The sequence below is a fragment of the Saccopteryx bilineata genome, chromosome 3 (assembly GCF_036850765.1).
Source record: "Saccopteryx bilineata isolate mSacBil1 chromosome 3, mSacBil1_pri_phased_curated, whole genome shotgun sequence".
NCBI classification, from domain to species: Eukaryota; Metazoa; Chordata; class Mammalia; order Chiroptera; family Emballonuridae; genus Saccopteryx; species Saccopteryx bilineata.
Genome location: NC_089492.1, coordinates 255,307,148 through 255,327,928, shown reverse-complemented (window position 1 = coordinate 255,327,928; position 20,781 = coordinate 255,307,148). Strand labels below are relative to the sequence as shown.

The window sequence follows — 20,781 nt, the reverse complement described above, 5'->3', positions numbered from 1 at the left end:
AAAGCCCTTCAGTAGAAGACTGGATAAAGAAGATGTGGCACATATACACTATGGAATACTGGTCAGCCATAAGAAATGATGACATCAGATCATTTACAGCAAAAGGGTGGGATCTTGATAACATTATACCGAGTGAAATAAGTAAATCAGAAAAAAACAAGAATGACATGATTTCATACATTGGTGGAACATAAAAATGAGACTAAGAGACATGGACAAGAGTGTGGTGGTTACCAGGGGTGGGGGAAGGGAGGACGAAGGAGGGAGGGAGGGAGAGAGTTAGGGGGAGGGGGAGGGCCACAGAGAAAACTAGATAGAGGCTGACGGAGGACAATCTGACTCTGGGCGAGGGGTATGCAACATAATTTAATGACAGGATAACCTAGACATGTTTTCTTTGAATATATGTACCCTGATTTATTAATGTCATCCCATTAACATTAAAAAATTTATTAAAAAAAAAAGAACACACACACACACACACACACACACACACACACACACACAAAGAAAAGAACCCCAACACTGGAAAATGCTCTCAGTCCTTTTCAATCCAATCAGTACCTTCAGTAATAGTCTCTCCCACACTGCTCAACTGAGTCACCAATTCACCAACCCTTGCATTTAATGTGTTTCTTGTTAAGGTACAAGTCACCCAAAAAGTCAGAAATTGACCAGCCTGGAATGCAATTATAAATGACCACTAGCCTGACTAGGTGGTGGCTCAGTGAATAGAGCGTCGGACTGGGATACAGATAAATGACCACTAACATTCCATTTGATGCCCAAACTTCCAAATTTGGCCTGCCCTGATAAAATCCTTCACAGAACATGCATCACCACCACCACCTTCCAATGAGCACATGGGTACAGATATGGATACGGGTTTTGCAGCAGGCTCTGCTGAAAACCACCTGATGAAGTGGCATAAGGCTCATCGGCCCCTCCAGCCTTATTTCTCACTACCCCACAGCTTGGGTGTCCCAATCTAGTTACATCACTTTACTCCCTTTAAAAAAAATAATAAACTTGCATCTTCTCTCCAAAAAAAAAAAAAAAAGAATTCTGTGGGAGATGACGTCAGAGTAATGGCGCGGTAGGAAGTGATACCAATAAATCTCCCCCAAAACTCAACAAGATCTTCAATCAGAAACAGGAAAACCTATCCTTGGAGCCTCCAGATGTTTCACACCTGAAGGTATTGTCAAGCAAAAAATTGGCTAAATATATAATCAAACCCCGAAGGAAATAGGGAGTAAGAAATGCTCTGCCTTCCTCACTAACCTAAATAGGGTTGCTTTTACTGGGAACTGAGAATATAGAAACTAAGGTAGGCAAAGGGGGTGAATAGATCCAGGCCACGGCATAAACAGCCGAACCAGGCTGTGATACAGAGATCCAAGCCGAGGAAAAACTGTGTCTGTGGCAACCCAGGCAATACAAGCTAATGCTTGCACCAAACCCAGACAAAGAAAGACAAGTGGGGCAGCCATTTTCCCTGATCTCCTGGTCGGCGTGCGCAGATAGTGGGCGAGAGATTCCTTCGAAAGCCCCAGGAGTGGGTGCCCGTGTTATCCCACAGAGAGGCAGAGTCAGAGACCTTTGTGTGGGCCAAAAGTGGAATCTCTGGGCCACCCCAGCGCCCTGAAAAAGCCATGGATGGGGAGGGAGCAAGAGCCAATTCCAACACTGGAACTTTCCCGTGCGGGCGAAGGTTTCACTCAGGGGGTGAGACAGCTGGCCTGATATCCTGGTCTGCGCGCACGGAGAGTGGGCAAGAGATTCCTCCGAGCACCTCAGCAGTGGGAGCCGGTGTTATCCCACAGAGGAGCAGAGTCAGAGGCCTTTGTGTGGGCCGAAAGCAGAATCTCGGGCCGCCCCAGCGCCCTGAAAAAGCCACGCACAGGGAGGGAACGAGAGCCAATTCCAACGCTGGAACTTTTCTGTGTGGGCAGGGGTTTCACTCAAAGTATGAGGCGGCCGGCCTGATATCCTGGCCTGCGCACATGGAGAGTGGGCAAGAGATTCCTCCGAGCGCCTCAGCAGTGGGTGCCCGTGCTATCCCACTGAGGGGCAGAGTGAGGGGCCTTTGTGTGGGCCAAAAGAGGAATTTCCAGGCCTCCCCAGCGCCCTGAAAAAGCCACGCATGGGGAGGGAGTGAGAGCCAATTCCAATGCTGGAACTTTTCCGTGCGGGCAGGGGTTTCACTCAGAGTGTGAGACTGCCAGCCTGATATCCTGGTCTGCGCACAGATAGTGAGTGAGAGTTTCCTCCACGCGCCCCGGGGGTGGGCGCCTGCCCGTGTTACCGGACAGAGTGGCAGAGCCAGAGGTCTTTGAGTGGGCGGAAGTCCCGTCTGATTATGCTAGCAGCTCTGACTGACTGAGCCTTACCCACAGCCCTGTGCTGAGTGGGAATAGAGTGGGGAGTTGCCAGCTCTTTGAGCCTCTTACTATCCAGGCAGAGGCAGCAGCAACCCCATAGCTGGATTATCAGGCTACTAATTGAGGAAGGAAAGACTAGGAGTGAGGCTCCAGGAACACGAACTCTCTCACTGTCAGAGCCTATAAATGCTAATGAGCCTCGACTGCCAACGAGACTGAAGCACAATACATGACATTGCCATAGAGACTTATCAACTGCAAACCTCTACCTGAGCGTGCCAAAGGGGCAGAACCTGGTACAGAGTCACCGACCAGGAAGAGGGAGAGAAAAGAAAAAGCAAGAAGATAACCTCTCAAAATCAAGAATAATCCGCAGACTTTATAACCTATCCCATTTTATTATATTTGTTCGTTTGTTTCTCTTCATTCTTGATTTTTTTTTTCCTCCTCCAATTTGGTTGTTTAACTCTCTACTGGTCTTACTCTCTCCTCTCCTTGAACTACACTACTCATAAGTGTTACATCTCCCATTATCTTTTCTTTCCTCTTCCTTTCTATCTATGAAGGTTGCACTCCAAAACCCTTAACTCTCTCTCTCTCTCCTCTTTTTTCTTCTTTTAGTGGTACCCTCTTTTTTTTCTCTCTCTCTTTCTTTTCTCCCTCTATATTAGTTTCTTCCTTTCTCCTTTACGTCTCCTCTCATTCAAACCTCAATAACGAACAAATTATCTTATCTGGGACTCAAACTTATGTTTGTGGCATTTTGGGTTTTTTTTACTTCACCTTTTTAACTCACTAGCAGTGCTTCCATCTCTGGCTCTCCATTTTATCTAGTTCTTGTTCGACTAAATACAATAGTAATTTTTTAATTTGTCCCCCCATTTTCCTGTTTCCCTCTTATTCCTCTCATCATAACTCTTAGTCAACCAACACCTAAAAGCAAATCATTTTATTCTTGACCCTAATATTTTCCTTATTTGCTTTTTGTGGGTCCATACCCACTTTTTTTGCCCCTTTGTTACTTCTCCCCAATTCAGGCCCTCCATTACAGGCATTGTTTGTTTTATTTAGTACAATATAATTCACAGTTCACCACAAGATTTTCTCAAGAAAGAGGGGAGAGGAGAGGAGAGGAAAAAAAAGGGGGGGAATAATTTCCTTTTTTTTAATTTTAATTTAATTTTTCTTTATTATTAATTTTTTTAAAAAACAACTCTTTTTGATTTTTTATTTTTTAACTTTTTATTCTTTATTAAATCTCATTAATACTATCAACAAAACCACCCTAAGATGCCATTAAGGAAGAGAAAATCGAATATCATGGATACAAAAGAAAGAGAGGTAACACAGATAGATGAGGAAAAATCTATGGAGAAAAAATTTAATATATTGGAAATCTTGGAGTTAAACGACAGAGAATTTAAAATAGAAATTCTAAAAATACTCAGAGATATACAAGAAAACACAGAAAGGCAATTTAGGGAGCTCAGAAAACAACTCAATGAACACAAAGAATATATTTCCAAGGAAATTGAAACTATAAAAACAAATCAACCAGAGATAAAAAACTGAATTCACGAGCTGAAAAACGAGGTAACAAGCTTAGCTAATAGAACAGGCCAGATAGAAGGTAGGATTAGTGAAATAGAAGACAAGCAACTTGAGGCACAACAGAGAGAAGAAGAAAGAGACTCAAAAATTAAAAAAAATGAGATAGCCCTACAAGAATTATCTGACTCCATCAAAAAGAATAACATAAGAATAATAGGTATATCAGAGGGAGAAGAGAGAGAAAATGGATTGGAAGACATACTCAAACAAATAATAGATGAGAACTTCCCAAGCCTGTGGAAAGAACTAAAGCCTCAAATTCAAGAAGCAAACAGAACTCTGAGTTTTCTTAACCCCAACAAACCCACTCCAAGGCACAGCATAATGAAATTGGCACAAACCAATGGCAAAGAAAAAATTCTCAAGGCAGCCAGGGAAAAGAAGAATACAACATATAAAGGAAAGCCCATTAGATTATCATCAGATTTCTCAACAGAAACTCTACAAGCTAGAAGAGAGTGGACCCCAATATTTAAAGTCCTGAAAGAGAGGAACTTTCAGCCATGAATACTATACCCATCAAAACTATCTTTCAAATAAGAAGGAGAAATAAAAACATTCACAGATACAGAAAAGATGAGGGAATTTATCATCAGAAAACCCCTACTCCAGGAATTACTAAAGGGGGTTCTCCAATCAGATACAAAGAAAAAAAAAAAACAAAGCCACAAGTAAAAGCTCCAAGAAGAACACAATAAAACCAAATTTAAACTGTGACAACAACAAAAAGAAAGGGGGGGGGGGGAGAGGATGGAAATTAACAGTAGCAAAGGACGATGGAGTGCAAAAGTACTCACAAAATAGTGCACTACAATGAACAGGGTAGGAACCCTTTTCATTACTTAAAGGTAACCACCATTGAAAAAACCACCACAGAAGCACATGATTTAAAAAAGATAGCAACAGAGGTAAGACATATGGAATACAACCAAATAAAAACAAAAGATAGAAAAACGAAAGAGAAGGATCAAACCAGACACAAAATGAACAGAAAGCAATTTATAAAATGGCAATAGGAAACTCACAAGTGTCAATAATTACACTAAATGTAAACAGATTAAACTCACCAATAAAAAGGCACAGAGTAGCAGAATGGATTAAAAAAGAAAATCCAACTCTATGCTGCCTACAAGAAACTCATCTAAGTAACAAGGATAAAAACAAATTCAAAGTGAAAGGCTGGAAAACAATACTCCAAGCAAAGAACATCCAAAAAAAAAAAAAACAGGTGTAGCAATACTCATATCTGATAATGCTGACTACAAGACAGAAAAAGTACTTAGAGACAAAAATGGCCATTTCATAATGGCTAAGGAGACACTGAATCAAGAAGACATATCAATTCTTAATATATATGCACCAAACCAAGGAGCACCAAAATATATAAGACAGCTACTTATTGACCTTAAAACAAAAACTGACAAAAATACAATCATACTTGGAGACCTCAGTACACCACTGATGGCTCTAGATCGGTCATCCAAACAGAGAATCAACAAAGATATAGTGGCCTTAAACAAAACACTAGAGCACCTGGATATGATAGACATCTACAGGACATTTCATCCCAAAGTGACTGAGTATACATTTTTCTCCAGTGTACATGGATCATTCTCAAGAATTGACCATATGTTGGGCCACAAAAACAACATCAGCAAATTCAGAAAAATCGAAGTTGTATCAAGCATATTTTCTGATCATAAAGCCTTGAAACTAGAATTCAACTGCAAAAAAGAGGAAAAACATCCCCCCAAAATGTGGAAACTAAACAACATACTTTTAAAAAATGAATGGGTCAAAGAAGAAATAAGTGCAGAGATCAAAAGATATATACAAACAAACGAAAATGACAATACGACATGTCAGATTCTATGGGATGCAGCAAAAGCTGAGATAAGAGGGAAGTTCATATCACTTCAGGCATATATGAACAAACAAGAGAGAGCCCAAGTGAACCACTTAACTTCACACCTTAAGGAAATAGAAAAAGAAGAACAAAGACAACCCCAACCAGCCGAAGAAAGGAGATAATAAAAATCAGAGCAGAAATAAATGATATAAAAAACAGAAAAACTATAGAAAAAATTAATAGAACAAGGAGCTAGTTCTTTGAAAAGATCAACAAAATTGACAAACCCTTGACAAGACTTACCAAGGGAAAAAAAAAAAGAACTCATATAAACAAAATCCAAAATGAAAGAGGAGAAATCACCATGGACACCGTAGATATACAAAGAATTATTGTAGAATACTATGCAAAACTTTATGCCACTAAATTCAACAACCTAGAAGAAATGGGTAAATTCCTAGAACAATACAACCTTCCTAGACTGAGTCATGAAGAAGCAGAAAGCCTAAACAGACCTATTAGTAGAGAAGAAATAGAAAAAACCATTAAAAACCTCCCCCCAAAAAGAAGTCCAGGCCCAGATGGCTATACCAGCGAATTTTATCAAACATTGAAAGAAGACTTGGTTCCTATTCTACTGAAAGTCTTCCAAAAAATTGAAGAAGAAGCAGTACTTCCAAACATATTTTATGAGGCCAACATAACCCTCATACCAAAACCAGGCAAGGATGGCACAAAAAAAGAAAACTACAGACCAATATCTCTAATGAATACAGCTGCTAAAATACTAAACAAGATATTAGCAAATTGAATACAACAACATATTTAAAAAAATAATACATCATGATCAAGTGGGATTCATACCAGAATCTCAAGGATGGTTCAACATACGTAAAACGGTTAACGTAATACACCATATCAACAAAACAAAGAACAAAAACCACATGATCTTATCAATAGAGGCAGAAAAGGCTTTTGATAAAATACAACACAATTTTATGTTTAAGACTCTCAACAAAATGGGTATAGAAGGAAAATATCTCAACATGATAAAGGCCATATATGATAAACCATCAGCTAACATCATATTAAATGGCATAAAACTGAAGGCTTTCCCCCTTAAATCAGGAACAAGACAGGGTTGTACACTCTCTCCATTCTTATTTAATGTGGTACTAGAGGTGCTCTGGTGCCAGAGCAATCAGACAAGACAAAGAAATAAAAGGCATCCATATCGGAATAGAAGAAGTAAAGGTATCACTTTTTGCAGATGATATGATCCTATACATCAAAATCCCCAAAGAGGGCCTGGCCGGTTGGCTCAGTGGTAGAGCATTGGCCTGGCGTGCGGGGGACCCAGGTTCGATTCCTAGCCAGGACACATAGGAGAAGCGCCCATTTGCTTCTCCACCCCCCCCTCCTTCCTCTCTGTCTCTCTCTTCCCATCCACAGCCAAGGCTCCATTGGAGCAAAGATGGCCCGGGTGCTGGGGATGGCTCCTTGGCCTCTGCCCCAGGCGCTAGAGTGGCTCTGGTCGCAGCATAGCAATGCCCCGGAGGGGCAGAGCATCGCCCCCTGGTGGGCAGAGCATCGCCCCTGGTGGGCGTGCCGGGTGGATCCCGGTCGTGCGCATGAGGGAGTCTGTCTGACTGTCTCTCCCGTTTCCAGCTTCAGAAAAATACAAAAAAAAAAAAATCCCCAAAGAATCCACAAAAAGACTACTAGAAACAATAAGCCAATACAGTAAGGTCGCAGGATACAAAATTAACATACGGAAGTCAATAGCCTTTCTATATGCCAACAATGAAACATTTGAGAATGAACTCAAAAGAATAATCCCCTTCACGATTGCAAAAAAAAAAAAAAATACTTAGGAATAAACATAACAAAGAATGTAAAGGACTTATATAATGAAAACTATAAACCATTGTTAAGGGAAATTGAAAAAGATATAATGAGATGGAAGAATATTCCTTGTTCTTGGTTAGGAAGAATAAATATAATCAAGATGGCCATATTACCCAAAGCAATATTCAAATTTAATGCAATTCCCATCAAAATTCCAATGACATTTTTTAAAAAAATAGAGCAAAAAATCATCAGATTTATATGGAACTATAAAAAACCCCAAATAGCCAAAGCAATCCTAAAGAAAAAGAATGGGGGCATTACAATACCTGACTTTAAACTCTATTATAGGGCCACAACAATCAAAACAGCATGGTATTGGCAGAAAAATAGACACTCAGACCAATGGAACAGAATAGAAAACCCAGAAATAAAACCACATATATATAGTCAAATAATTTTTGATAAAGGGGCCAACAACACACAATGGAGAAAAGAAAGCCTCTTCAATAAATGGTGCTGGGAAAACTGGAAAGCCACATGCAAAAGAATGAAACTGGACTACAGTTTGTCCCCCTGTACTAAAATTAACTCAAAATGGATCAAAGATCTAAACATAAAACCTAAAACAATAAAGTACATAGAAGAAGACATAGGTACTAAACTCATGGACCTGGGTTTTAAAGAGCATTTTATGAATTTGACTCCAAAGGCAAGAGAAGTGAAGGCAAAAATTCATGAATGGGACTACATTAGACTAAGAAGTTTTTGCTCAGTAAGAGAAACCAATAACAAAATAAACAGACAACCAACTAAGTGGGAAATGATATTTTCAAACAACAGCTCAGATAAGGGCCTAATATCCAAAATATACAAAGAACTCATAAAACTCAACAACAAACAAACAAACAATCCAATAAAAAAATGGGAAGAGGACATGAACAGACACTTTTCCCAGGAAGAAATACAAATGGCCAACAGATATATGAAAAGATGCTCATCTTCGTTAGTTATTAGAGAAATGCAAATCAAAACTGCAATGAGATACCACCTCACACCTGTTAGATTGGCTATTATTAACAAGACAGGTAATAGCAAATGTTGGAGAGGCTGTGGAGAAAAAGGAACCCTCATACACTGTTGGTGGGAATGTAAAGAAGTACAACCATTATGGAAGAAAGTATGGTGGTTCCTCAAAAAACTGAAAATAGAACTACCTTATGACCCAGCAATCCCTCTACTGGGTATATACCCCCAAAACTCAGAAACATTGATACATAAAGACACATGCAGCCCTATGTTTATTGCAGCATTGTTCACAGTGGCCAGGACATGGAAACAACCAAAAAGCCTGTCAAGAGATGACTGGATAAAGAAGATGTGGCACATATACACTATGGAAATGATGACATCGGATCATTTACTGCAAAATGGTGGGATCTTGATAACATTATACGAAGTGAAATAAGTAAATTAGAAAAAAACAGGAACTGCATTATTCCATACGTAGGTGGGACATAAAAGCGAGACTAAGAGACATTGATAAGAGTGTGGTGGCTATGGGGGGAGGGGGGGAGGGAGAGGGAAGGGGGAGAGGGAGGGGCACAAAGAAAACTAGATAGAGGCTGACAGAGGACAATCTGACTTTGGATGATGGGTATGCAACATAATTAAATGACAAGATAACCTGGACATGTTATCTTTGAATATATGTATCCTGATTTATTGATGTTGCCCCATTAAAAAAATAAAATTATATAAAAAAAAGAATTCTGTGAACTGGAAAACTTGTCATACTTATGTGAATATTCATATACAGTCAAACTTCTGTTGGGATAGATTGTAAACCTAAAGACGCACACATTGGAGTGAAACTCTCTTCAAACGGCTACTGCACTGTTCATGCACTGCGTTTGAACAGCTAGCACAAGGAAGGAGCTGGAAATCCAATCAGATACTAATATCACAGACACGGTGAGTGGCAGAGCAGTGAAGTAGAAAAGGCTGGACTGCCCTGATGAATATGAAAAAACCTCCTTTTAATATTACTGATAACTGAGGAAATCAATCTGCAGCTTAATTTTTATGGAAAATTATAAGTGTGAGAAGTCATATTCCTGAAGTCTAGAAAACTCTAGAATTACTGAACTTCAAAACAATGACCGACACTGCATTGTGGATGGCCTTTGGGAGAGTAGCCACTGAAGAGTGTTTCTGACCATTGTGTAACTCTCTATTTTTGCAATCTATTCCAACAAAAGTTTGACTATATATTAATATTCACATAATCATGACAACTTCTTCAGTTGGCAAAGTTCTATTTTTTATTTTTTCTTAAAAAATTTTAATATTTATTTATTTAGAAATTAAATTTAATGAGCTGACATAGGTCAATAAGAATGCATAGGTTTCAGGTAATCATCTCTATAACATTTGAACTGCTGATTGTATTGTATGTCCATCACCCAAAGTCAAATGGCAAAATTCTTTATATAAAGTGGGATTTATATACCATAGTCCCACTATCTACATAGTAAAACGTTGGCAAAACAGTTCAAAATAAGGACAATCAATTGCTTTTGAGAGAAAGTCAGTGAGTAAAGTGTCTGTGTCATGTTCTGAAATGCCACTTTTCTTTTGTACATATTGACAAATGCCTCACTCCCAACACACCCTCAAATAAAAACATAACTGCAGACACCACATATAAATGTAGTGGTCACAAACATCAGGGTATGCTCCTGTGATACCCCACCCCAAATACAGAACACTCACCTTGATCCTCCTGAGAAGGGCAGGAAAGCATGGCTGTGTATATCAGAACCCGGTGCAAAACGGGAAGGGTCAAACACCTGCAGAGAGAGCACCAGGGCCGGGACAGGTAGGTCACACCCCTCCTTCCAATCCATGAGGACATGAGACTCCCAGGGGTTGAAGCAGGAGAAGGGGTTGTCTCGAGAGATCAGCCCATCCTCCCTCCCACAGCCATCATACCTCTGGATTTGGCCACACCTTTGGATTGTGGTGAAGGGCATAAATGGAAAGTGAGACTATGACTCCTGTAGGGCAGGGAGAAGAGAGAATAGCAATCACACACATGCCAGGAGGGGACAAGTGCATGCACACAAACCTTGGGAGCCACAATGAGAATTATCCGAGTGGAATGATCTTATGGCAATAGAGGTAGAGTGGACGTGACAAAGCACATGTGCACACATTAGAAGTAGATAAGCATGACCAAGGACTGTGAAACAAGAAAAAATTAAAGGTTTATTTTTTGGAGCAACTCAAGTTAAATCCCACATTTATCAAGTGCCATCCATGAGACCTTGAGTATTATGGATTAACTCATTCAATATTCATAACAACCCTGCAAAGAGGGACTGACATTCCCACTGTACAGATGACGCAACTGAGCTTCAGAGAGGCTGAGCAACTTGCCTTCTGTCACACAGATAAGATATGGCAGGGCTGTAATCCAGACCAAATGTGGGCCAAGGGGTGGTCTCTACCCATGGCAGGAGTCTCAGATTGGGTCATCAGCTGTTCTCTGTCAACTCCTCAGAGATTGGATCATCTTCTAACCCATTACAATGGATTTTCTGATCTTATTTCCCTAGACCCCAAATGAGTTATGCACCTCAAATATGGAGGATATGCCAATATATTTGACAATGCAGACAGAATCGCCTTAGAATCCTGTAATCTGGAGTTGGGATTGGAACATGGAATGTTAAAATCAAAAGAGAAGGGATTAGGAAAACAAAGAAAAAAAACCCGCAACCAACTCGTAGACTCTGACAACAGGACAATAGTGTGGTGACTGCCAGAGTGAGAGAGGACTGGGAAGAGAAAGAAGAGGCTATAGTGAATATAAATGGTGATGGAAAAAGACTTCACTTGGGGTGATGAACACACAAAACAATATAAAAATGATGTATTATAGAATTGTACACCTGAAACTTATATAATTTCATTGACCAGTGTTACCCCAATTAATTCAATAAGAACAAAAAAAAAGATAATTGTAGGAAATTATTCCAATAATCTAATTTTTTGTAGCTTTGTTCTCATAGTAAAATACACTTTCATATTAAAAAAATCATAGATCATTAGTTCCATCTAATGGAATTACTGTAGTGTCATAAAAACGGATTATTTTTATTTTTTTATTAAGTGAGAGACTGGGAGGCAGGGACACATTTTCACATGCACCCTGAATGAGATCCACCTGGCTAGTCCCTTATGGGGTGCTCTGCCCATCTGGGGATGCTACTCTGTTGCTCGGCCACAAGAGAAGTGACCATCAGTTTCTTCACCCCTCCCCCTTTTCTCTTTCTCTCTTCCCTCTTGCAGCCATGGTTCAATTGGTTTGAGTGCGTTAGCCCTGGGGACTGAGAATGGCTCTGTAGAGCCTCTGCATAGGTGCTAAAAATAGCTCAGTTGCAAGCATGGCCTCAGATGGCCAGAGCATTGGCCCCAGATGGAGGTTATCAGATGGATCCCAGTCAAGGCGTATGCTAGAGTCTGTCTCACTGTATCCCCTACTCTCATTTGGAAAAGAAGAAAAAAAATTTTTTTTAAAAGAAGTGGTGGAATGATAGTCCAGGAGAATGAGAGACACTTAAGACTCTACTCAGGTGAGATGTCAGAATTGAGATGGATCCTACTCAAGTGAATGTACCAAGATGACTTATTATCTGTGAGTTAAAAGGGAGCTAATATTTATTGAACTTTTACTGTGATTCAAGTCTTTGCCATGTGTTCTTGCAGAGTGCCTAAGATAGTGAGTGGGGTGAAGTTCAGACCTTTGGGTAAGGAGCGACCATCAGGGAAGGTGATGGGCTTGCTAAGCTTTCTGCTGACTTGTGGTACAGGTGGATAGAGTCGCAGTGCTTCCTTGATGCACATGGTGGTGTAGGGCATCTGATCCAGGTGATCCCTGAAATGAATGAAGCACAAGCTGAGGGCAGGCAGGGCCCAGGCAGACCAGGGTTTCTTGTCTAGCTGAGTGGGCGGGGCTCTCCCATCTCCTGAGCACTCACCAGGTGATGGAGGTGCCATCCCCCAGGAGGCTCTGGATCTCCTTGCGGCACCTCTCCTGATGCTCGGGGTGCGCAGCCAGAGCATAGAGGATCCAGGAGATGCCACTGGCAGTGGTGTCATGACCCTCGAACATAAATGTGTCCACTTCGGCACGGAGGTCCTTGTCAGACAAGGGGCTCCCATCCTTCATCTGGGGAAGGCACGGGAAGAGTGCAGGGTTTGCCCTTCCTGTTGCACTTCTGGGAAAAGGCTTAAGCCCTCCTACACACACTCACTCTGGCAAAGAGGAGGATGTCCAGGAAATCCAAGTGCTTCTTTCTCCCGACCTTCTCCAGCTCTTCCTGCTCCTGCAGATGCACCTTCCTCAGCTTGATCACTTGGTCTGTAAAGAACGTGGTCCCCAGGCAGAGCTCAGAGCGCTGGGGGCCCAGAAACAGGTACCTACATGGCTGTACCTGTCCCCGCCCTGCTCCAATCTGGGTGCCAGAGAATCAGGATGAGCATGGCAGTGGGTGTGCATATCAGGGGTGAGAGCTCTAGCACCCTCTGATTGCAGGTCAGGCTTCCCGTCAATAGCACACTCATGGTGTAGGCTGTAATTCAATGCTGCTTGAAAGGGGTGAGATCTCCAATGCGGTGACACATGTAAACCCCTGCACAGTCTCTTGCATCCTAATTTCTTGGTTTCAAAGACCCCAAACAAGGAAGTATCTAGTGTGGGTGTGTCCCAGCTCTTGAAGGCATCCAAGGCCAGGCTCTTTCTGAGGGTCAGGGACAGTCCCTTTGATATGAACTCGATGACAGAGAGAAGCAACTCAGGAGGTAGGGTCCAACCTGTATGTTGATGGGCAACCTGGCAGGCCTGGTGGTTACGGCGGCCTTCAGGAGTCAGCCAGTAGATGATGTTGTTCTGATAGAAGAAGTTCCTCACTCGGGAACAAAAAAGTTTTTTCACATCATCAATGGCCTGGATGTAGAATTGGGAGTTCCTGAAGGGAGAAGATACAGAAATTAGTAAGGAATTGGGAGGTTCCTGACCTGGTGGTTCAGTGAGTTTCCAGAAACAGTGTGAACAGGTGACACTGAGGCACTTGTCACTTTGTCTTACAGCCCTTGAGCCCTCAGTCCTTTGTAAGTGACATGAACAATAGGCTTCCTTTTTGTCAAGGGTCAGGGACCTGTGGCTAAGTCAAGGATTTTGCTGGACTGGATTTTGTCCATGGCCAGGAGCTCTTGACAGACTCTTGCTTCTTGTTCTGGTGAGCATCCCAACTGCCTAAACTGCTGTCCACTAAGTCCACATCAGATGGTAAAACAAAAGCTGTGTAGCTTAATGGTTATCACTGACCTGTCTGTCTGCGCGTTGCCTGGCTGGCTGAAGGCACACTTCATGATGGTGTCCAGGGTCATCACGGAGATGTGTTCAAAGATCTCCAGATGTGAGTCCTGGCTGACGAGCTCCTCCCATCTGTCCTGTGGTGGGAGGGGACATTGACCCTTCTCTACTCTCCTGAGGGCCTCTGCTGACCATTAAGCTCTCTTTCCCTTTCTCCAGAAACTTGTTTGGCATCCCTCACTTTCCAGAATAGAGCTACCATAGCATATTAATATCACACAGCAAATGTCTGTAAAGTAAAAACTAGTTTCAGGGAAACTTTGATTATATAATTAAAGAGGTTATCTCAGAATGATCTGAATTGGTTTTGAATTTTGGGACATCAGGAATGCTAATTACTGCCATTAATCAAATGGTATCTGAACATGCTGGTGAGGTTAGAGACCAGATGGGAGGATCTGGCTCTGTGAGCGCAGACCTAATCTCCATTTTCTTCCATGGAGTGGCTCAATGTCATGCTGGAACGCTGGGCCCCAGGCCAGAACCCACCTAGATGAAAACCTGGAATGTTCACCCTGCCACTGAAGCGGCCACTGCCCAAACATGCCAGTGGCAGTTTGTCTTGTTGTCCAGAGAAATGACTGTTCCTCTAGTCCACTTTGTTGAAGACGTGGAGGTGAGAGGAGAGCAGACCATGTTTTTCCATGGCCTTCCTTCCCTTGGCAATGAGCAAAGTTGTGTGGATCCAAGCTAGTGCCTAAATACTCCTTGCTCATCCACTTTTGGGAAGCTTTTTCACTTTGTAAGTTTTGAACATGTTATACTAGTTGGCTCTGTCTGATGGATGTCTGAAGGATACACGTGTGGACTATGTGAGTTGTGCTGTGAGTAGGAGTGTGTAGGTGAGACATGCATGAATTTACCAGCATCACTTGAACAGAGTCAGCCATGATTCGCACGTAGGGCTTCAGGATGTTAAAGTGGAAGGCTGGGGTCAACATCCGCCGGTGCTGGAACCATGTCTGCCCATTCAACAGGAGCAAACCATAACCTGGACCACAGATAGATGTGTGGGGGGAAAAGAGATGGAGTCAAGGATGACTGGGGACAATTTTGGAGGAACCAAGGGTGTGAGAAGAAGGCATTTATGGGCAAAGCAGGAAAAAGGCCAGTACATTTCAGGAATGCAAATTTTCTCAAATGGCAGGTACATAGGATGCTATTATGACAACTGTGAGATAAAGGCTGAAATAGAGTAGGGGGCGGGAAGAGCAGGTCAGGAGAACATAAACAAATGTCATCCTGACAATATGATGAGCACTGAGAAGTGCTGACAAGAAGCTGAATTTCAGGGGGCTCTCACCACCACCTGGAAGGATGAGGATTTTATAAGAAGAGAAATGATGTTTGATTCAGAGATGAGGATTGTGATATGGTGCTGGAATCTTGTTGTTTTCTGTGAGCCAAAGCTTTAGTTCTTGACAAATCTACCTGGCAGGTAGATGCAGTTCTTGTTAGACATACTTACCAATCCAGGGAACCAGGTATCTGTACACATCATGGTTCTTCGGGTCTGAAAGGTAAGGAAGGACCTTACAGGAAAACTGGTGGGGACCAAACACAGCAGGCAACTCTCAGGAGGCAGCTGTGGCTCACACCATGTGCGGTCATTCCTTCCTGATGACTGTCAGCTGGCAGTTTGTTGTAAGTGGCCTCCCACATACCTCTCATCCCCAAGTCTTTCACTGGGTGCTCAGGAAGGCGGAATCAGTGTCCCAGCGGCAGAACACCCACAGGACAGGATGACCATAATAGAGGCTCTATACTCAGTGCAGAAGACACACAGAATTGTGTGGTCTTCCAACAATTTGTGGGGGCTTAGTTTTCCCATGACCCAGTATAGGCAAATTTAGAGGTGCCAATCCCAAGTCAGGGTATAGAGGAAATTGTCTTCGACACCTGGGGATATTTTTATCTCAATCTGTTTAAAAGACAGAAAGAAAAGGAATAAAGGAAGAAAGAAAGAAAGAAAAAAGAGAAAAAAAATGAAGAAAAGAAAATGAAAAAAAAAAGGTAATGAGAACTGGTCACAGACAACTGTTTAAGCATTCATTTTAAGTCAATATTGTTGGCATACGCTGGTCTGTGGGCTGACAGTGCAGTTGGGAGAGGGTCAGGTGATGATGGCAGAACTAAAAGTCTCTTCTGGAATTTCACAACCTAAGGGCGTGTGCTCAAGAGAAAAGGGTTCTTCTAGCCTCAATGCTGGTTTGCTCTTACCTGATCTTCCCAGGATCACCTTCATGTAGTCAGGGTCATAAACCAGGAGGTTGGCACGGCTCCCCCACAGCCAGAGAGTACAGGCACGTGGGAATTTCTCTGCCCAGATCTGTAACTGTTTTAGCTCCTGGTCCTTTTGCAACTGTAAGTAAGTGAAAGAGAAAACAAAACCTTTCCCTTTACGTCTAAGCACTTGGAGTTGGTGATGAAGGGTAGGCCAGCCACAAGGAAAAAATTCTGGTTCTCACAGCAGTGATCAGGAGCTTGGAACTGTTTTTGATGAGCCAGGCTCTGAGCTGATTCCTGTTCTTCATCAAGACTTGGTCTAAAGTCAGATTCTGGCTTCTGGTGGGGCCCTTACTCAGTACTGCCTTTAGAATCTTACACATAGTGTATGCTTAATAAATGTTCAGTTAAGAACTGAACGGTATACAAGCCTTTTTCATGAACTCATATTAGAGTTATTGGCTGAATTACATTTGTTTCAAATTCCTATGTTGAAGACTTAAATCTTGTACCTCAGAATGTGATTTTATTTGTAATTAGCATCTTTATAAGAGTAATTAACTTAAAATGAGGTCATTATAGTGGGCCCTAATCCAATATAACTGTCTTTATCAAAAGGGGGACGTTTGGACACAGAAACAGTCACTCCTAGAGGGAAGATGATATGAAGAGACATGTGGAGAAGACAGTGGTTTACTAGCCAAGGAGAGAGGCCTGGAGCCAATGGTTCCTTCAGAGCCTGCAGATGAAGCCAATCCTGCCAACAACTAGATTTTGGACTTTTGGTCTCCAGAACTGTGAAACACATTTTCTGTTGTTTAGCCACCAGTTTGTTAAGCAACCCTAACAAAATAGTACAGTTGTGTGAAACTCAAGGCATAGCCATGACTGGGAACAGATCATGTATCCTGTTTCATTGAAGAATGAGGAAACGGTTAAAGGATATGCCCAGGTGAGATTCATTTACACCCAAGCCTTCTGAGCAGGTAGATAGGTAATAATGTGGTTACAGCTACCTGGGTATCTCTATTATCATATTTCAACTCAGAGTTTTAATTGTTGGGCCTAATGTTGGTGAACTTATCTTTAATATCTGTAATCTCTGTGCTTTTAGAGTCTGCATAGAATGTGGCTATTAGGAATTGTACCTTGTTTTTTTTTTTTTTTCCAAAGAAAACAACAAAGAAGTAAACAAAGAAATGCATGAGCACACGTAGGAGAGTAGATCATTGAGTCTTGTTTAAAATTTTTTTTGCAAGTGACATATATAATCTTGAGCTAATATAAAAGAGAGAAAAGGGACAAAGTGGAGGCTGAGGGCCCTGGGGTGTTTCACAGAGTCCTAGGGCAGGAGGCAGGCAGGGTGTGGAAGGGGCAGAACCAGGGACTGAGGAGCTGCCAGGACTGAGTCATTTTTTCTCTCTGTATGTACATGCATTCATTCTCTTACCAAATGTTTATTGGGCCTTTTCCTGAAAACTTTGTAGGAGCTGGCAATACAGTCATGAACAATTACACAACAGTCAGTGTGTTCATGGAACTGGGTCCACATGGTGGAGGAGAGCACTAGCACCCGTGCTCTCCTCACGGGTGGCAGTTATGATTTCCAGGTTTTGGAAGAAGAACATGTGGGGAAATGAGGTTGTTTGGGTTATTTGAATCTCAAATGTTAGTTTCCATTTCTCTGGTCCCTGTTCGATTCCATTCCTATTCAATGCAGTGAGTTTATACTTTACCTGGTTGTCCTTCATAGGCACTAATATTATTTTAAATTCATACAAATTAGAATGAGTGTAATGTTGGTTTTTGGTCTATGCCAAAGACAATTATATCATAATTACTCACTTGAGTGCTATACTTATCACCTTCTTCTTCAACTTACAAATGAGGAAATTGAGCCGTAGAACAGATATTTAAAGGATGTGATAGGACTGGGTTGTAAATTTAAGTAGCTTGGCAACAAAGCTCACATACATAACTGCCCCCCTTGTCACTTGTTATCTGGCCTGAAAGACTAGCTTCAAACTGGATTCAACATGTGGCATTCAATTTCTCACTTAGCCAATAACAGATTATTGAATGAATTAAAATCTCAGGCCATGCTATAAAAGCAAGGATATTTGGCTGCAGAGTCTCTCAGGCTACAGAAGTTAAGAGCTGATTCACACCATGAGTAATATGAATTATATAAATAGCCTTATCCACTTACTGAGTATACATATTATCTAATGCCATTAGTGTAATGGGAAAGCAACTGCAGGAATTTTTAGTGTTTCCTTCTGTCCAGTCTTAACTCAGAAAGTGACAAATGCATCAATAAAAGTCACAGTTCCTCCAAATCAACAAATAATCTGGAAATTATTACACCACAACTTGCATGAACATACTGGGTTCTGGTTGTCTCTCTCTGGCTGATATGAGCAGTTCCCATTTTTGGCTTCACCCTGCCTCCTTTCTGCACCATCCCACCTCCTAAGGTTTGTTCCATCTGCAAGCCCTTGGTGAGCCCCTGTCCATGCAGCCTGTCACCATGCTCTGTACCTTTCCCCTCGGGGACTAGTGCTGACAGAACTGGCTGGGTGGCACTGTCTCCAGAGGCAGATTTAACGGCGGGCACACTGGGTGCATGAGCTGGGCTCCAACTCTGAAGGGCCCCTCGAAACCCCAACTTTATACTTTTTTCTAATGAAGGGAGAGCCCTTCATTGGGTCCTTAAGAGCCCAATATATTCTTCTGTGCCTGGGGCCTTAATGAATCTTAATCGGCCTTTTTTTTTTTTTTTTTTTTTTACAGAGACAGAGAGTCAGAGAGAGGGATAGATAGGGACAGACAGGAACAGAGAGAGATGAGAAGCATCAATCATTAATTTTTTGTTGTGTCACCTTAGTTGTTCATTGATTGCTTTCTCATATGTGCCTTGACCATGGGGCTACAGTAGACCGAATAACCCCTTGCTTGAGCCAGCGACCTTGGGTCCAAACTGGTGAGCTTTTCTCAAACCAGATGAGCCTGCACTCAAGCTGGCAACCTTGGGGTCTTGAACCTGGGTCTCCACATCCCAGTCTGACGCTCTAGCCATTGTGCCACTGCCTGGTCAGGCTTAATCTGCCTCTTGACTGTTTCTCACCAAACTTGCAAGCTGCTTTTTATGTCCATCCACACATTGAGTCAAACATTTCTTTGTATCCGTCTGGCTCAATGCTGGGTGTGAGGGCTCAGATAGAGTGATGATATCTTCAGCCCCAAGTAGCTCACAGGGCAGGGGATTGAAGATTGAGATTTGGGAGATAAAGAGATTCTCTTTAATCATACCACTCAAATGTCAGTACTCCTTGAGACCATCCTGAAAGCCTTCTCTCTCATATGTACCAGTAACTTGTCAGGGATTCAGCATTGCGATCTCCTGTCTAAGTAATCCCATAGTCTTAGGTCAACCCAGTTGGTCAGTTCCCTACACCTAATAATACCCCCAGGACCCTATGATCAGCCTCTCATCCTGTGACCTGATACCGTCTTTAAATTCCTGTCTATAATCTCCACAGACTGTGACCCCCCACAGGCCGGGATCAGTGAGACCTATGTCTGTGTTCTCAGGCAAGCTCAGGGCTGAGCAGAGAAGATGGAAATGAGTGGACACGGGCAGGGAAGCATCTAGAAGTTTTGGTCTGTGGGCCTGGAACAGGGACACTCAAGAAGGAACAGCCATTGTTCTCAAAGGGCTGGGCTCCCAACATAGCACGGAATTCTCCCTCAGGAAGGTGGAGATGACAGACTGAGAACACCAGCACATGGGGTGAGGAGCACAACCTGGGGAGTAAACATGTTCCACCTCACCCCCAGCAACCATGTGCTGCTCAGACAACAAGGCTTTGTCCTACAGACTTGCTGACTACAACCATGCTCCGAGACTCCTGCCCTGATGGCCCTCCCACTCCCCTGTCCTGCTCCCTTTTACCTCTCGATAGTGTCCGAACAGCCAGTGGTGAGGGGAGGATGGGAACTCCTGAAGGGCTCTGAGCAGCCACTGCCGGCGCAGGTAGAGCTGGACTGCCTTGAGCAGCAGCAGAACCAGACCGAGCAGGGAGACCACTTGCAGGAGCCCAGAGATACTGCCCAGGGGTCTTGTGAGGCTGAGCACAGACACACTCATGGTGCAGCAGCTTCTGGATTGCTGACTCTGATCACCTCAGGCCAGTCTGGAATTTTTGTCCCACCCACCTGTGGGGAGGGTGAAGGGTGAGGGCAGAGCTTAGGGCTTAGCCTCCAGAGTTGATTAACTTGGATGATCTACCTTGGGGAACAGGAAGTGAAACTTTTTCAGCTGACAGTAACAACAGTTGTATATATTTCAACTTTGTACTCATCAGTTCCTTAACAAACGTCTTAATTTTTATTTATTTATTGATTTTACAGATAGAAAG

General features: G+C 42.4%; 1 protein-coding gene across 1 annotated transcript in view; it reads right to left on the bottom strand.

The window, feature by feature from the left end:
• LOC136331188 (cytochrome P450 4A11-like) overlaps nucleotides 1-20,575 on the bottom strand; it is a 30,801-nt gene extending 10,226 nt beyond the window's left edge. The window contains exons 1-11 of the mRNA XM_066269273.1: nucleotides 20,316-20,575; nucleotides 16,355-16,496; nucleotides 15,603-15,647; nucleotides 14,998-15,125; nucleotides 14,087-14,211; nucleotides 13,573-13,727; nucleotides 13,014-13,120; nucleotides 12,738-12,928; nucleotides 12,501-12,634; nucleotides 10,687-10,751; nucleotides 10,468-10,544 (exon numbers count right to left, since the gene is read on the bottom strand). Coding sequence (XP_066125370.1) covers nucleotides 10,468-10,544; nucleotides 10,687-10,751; nucleotides 12,501-12,634; nucleotides 12,738-12,928; nucleotides 13,014-13,120; nucleotides 13,573-13,727; nucleotides 14,087-14,211; nucleotides 14,998-15,125; nucleotides 15,603-15,647; nucleotides 16,355-16,496; nucleotides 20,316-20,510 — 1,364 coding nt within the window. The 5' untranslated portion in view covers nucleotides 20,511-20,575. The remainder of the gene's footprint in view (nucleotides 1-10,467; nucleotides 10,545-10,686; nucleotides 10,752-12,500; nucleotides 12,635-12,737; nucleotides 12,929-13,013; nucleotides 13,121-13,572; nucleotides 13,728-14,086; nucleotides 14,212-14,997; nucleotides 15,126-15,602; nucleotides 15,648-16,354; nucleotides 16,497-20,315) is intronic.
• Between the last annotated feature and the right edge of the window lie 206 nt (nucleotides 20,576-20,781).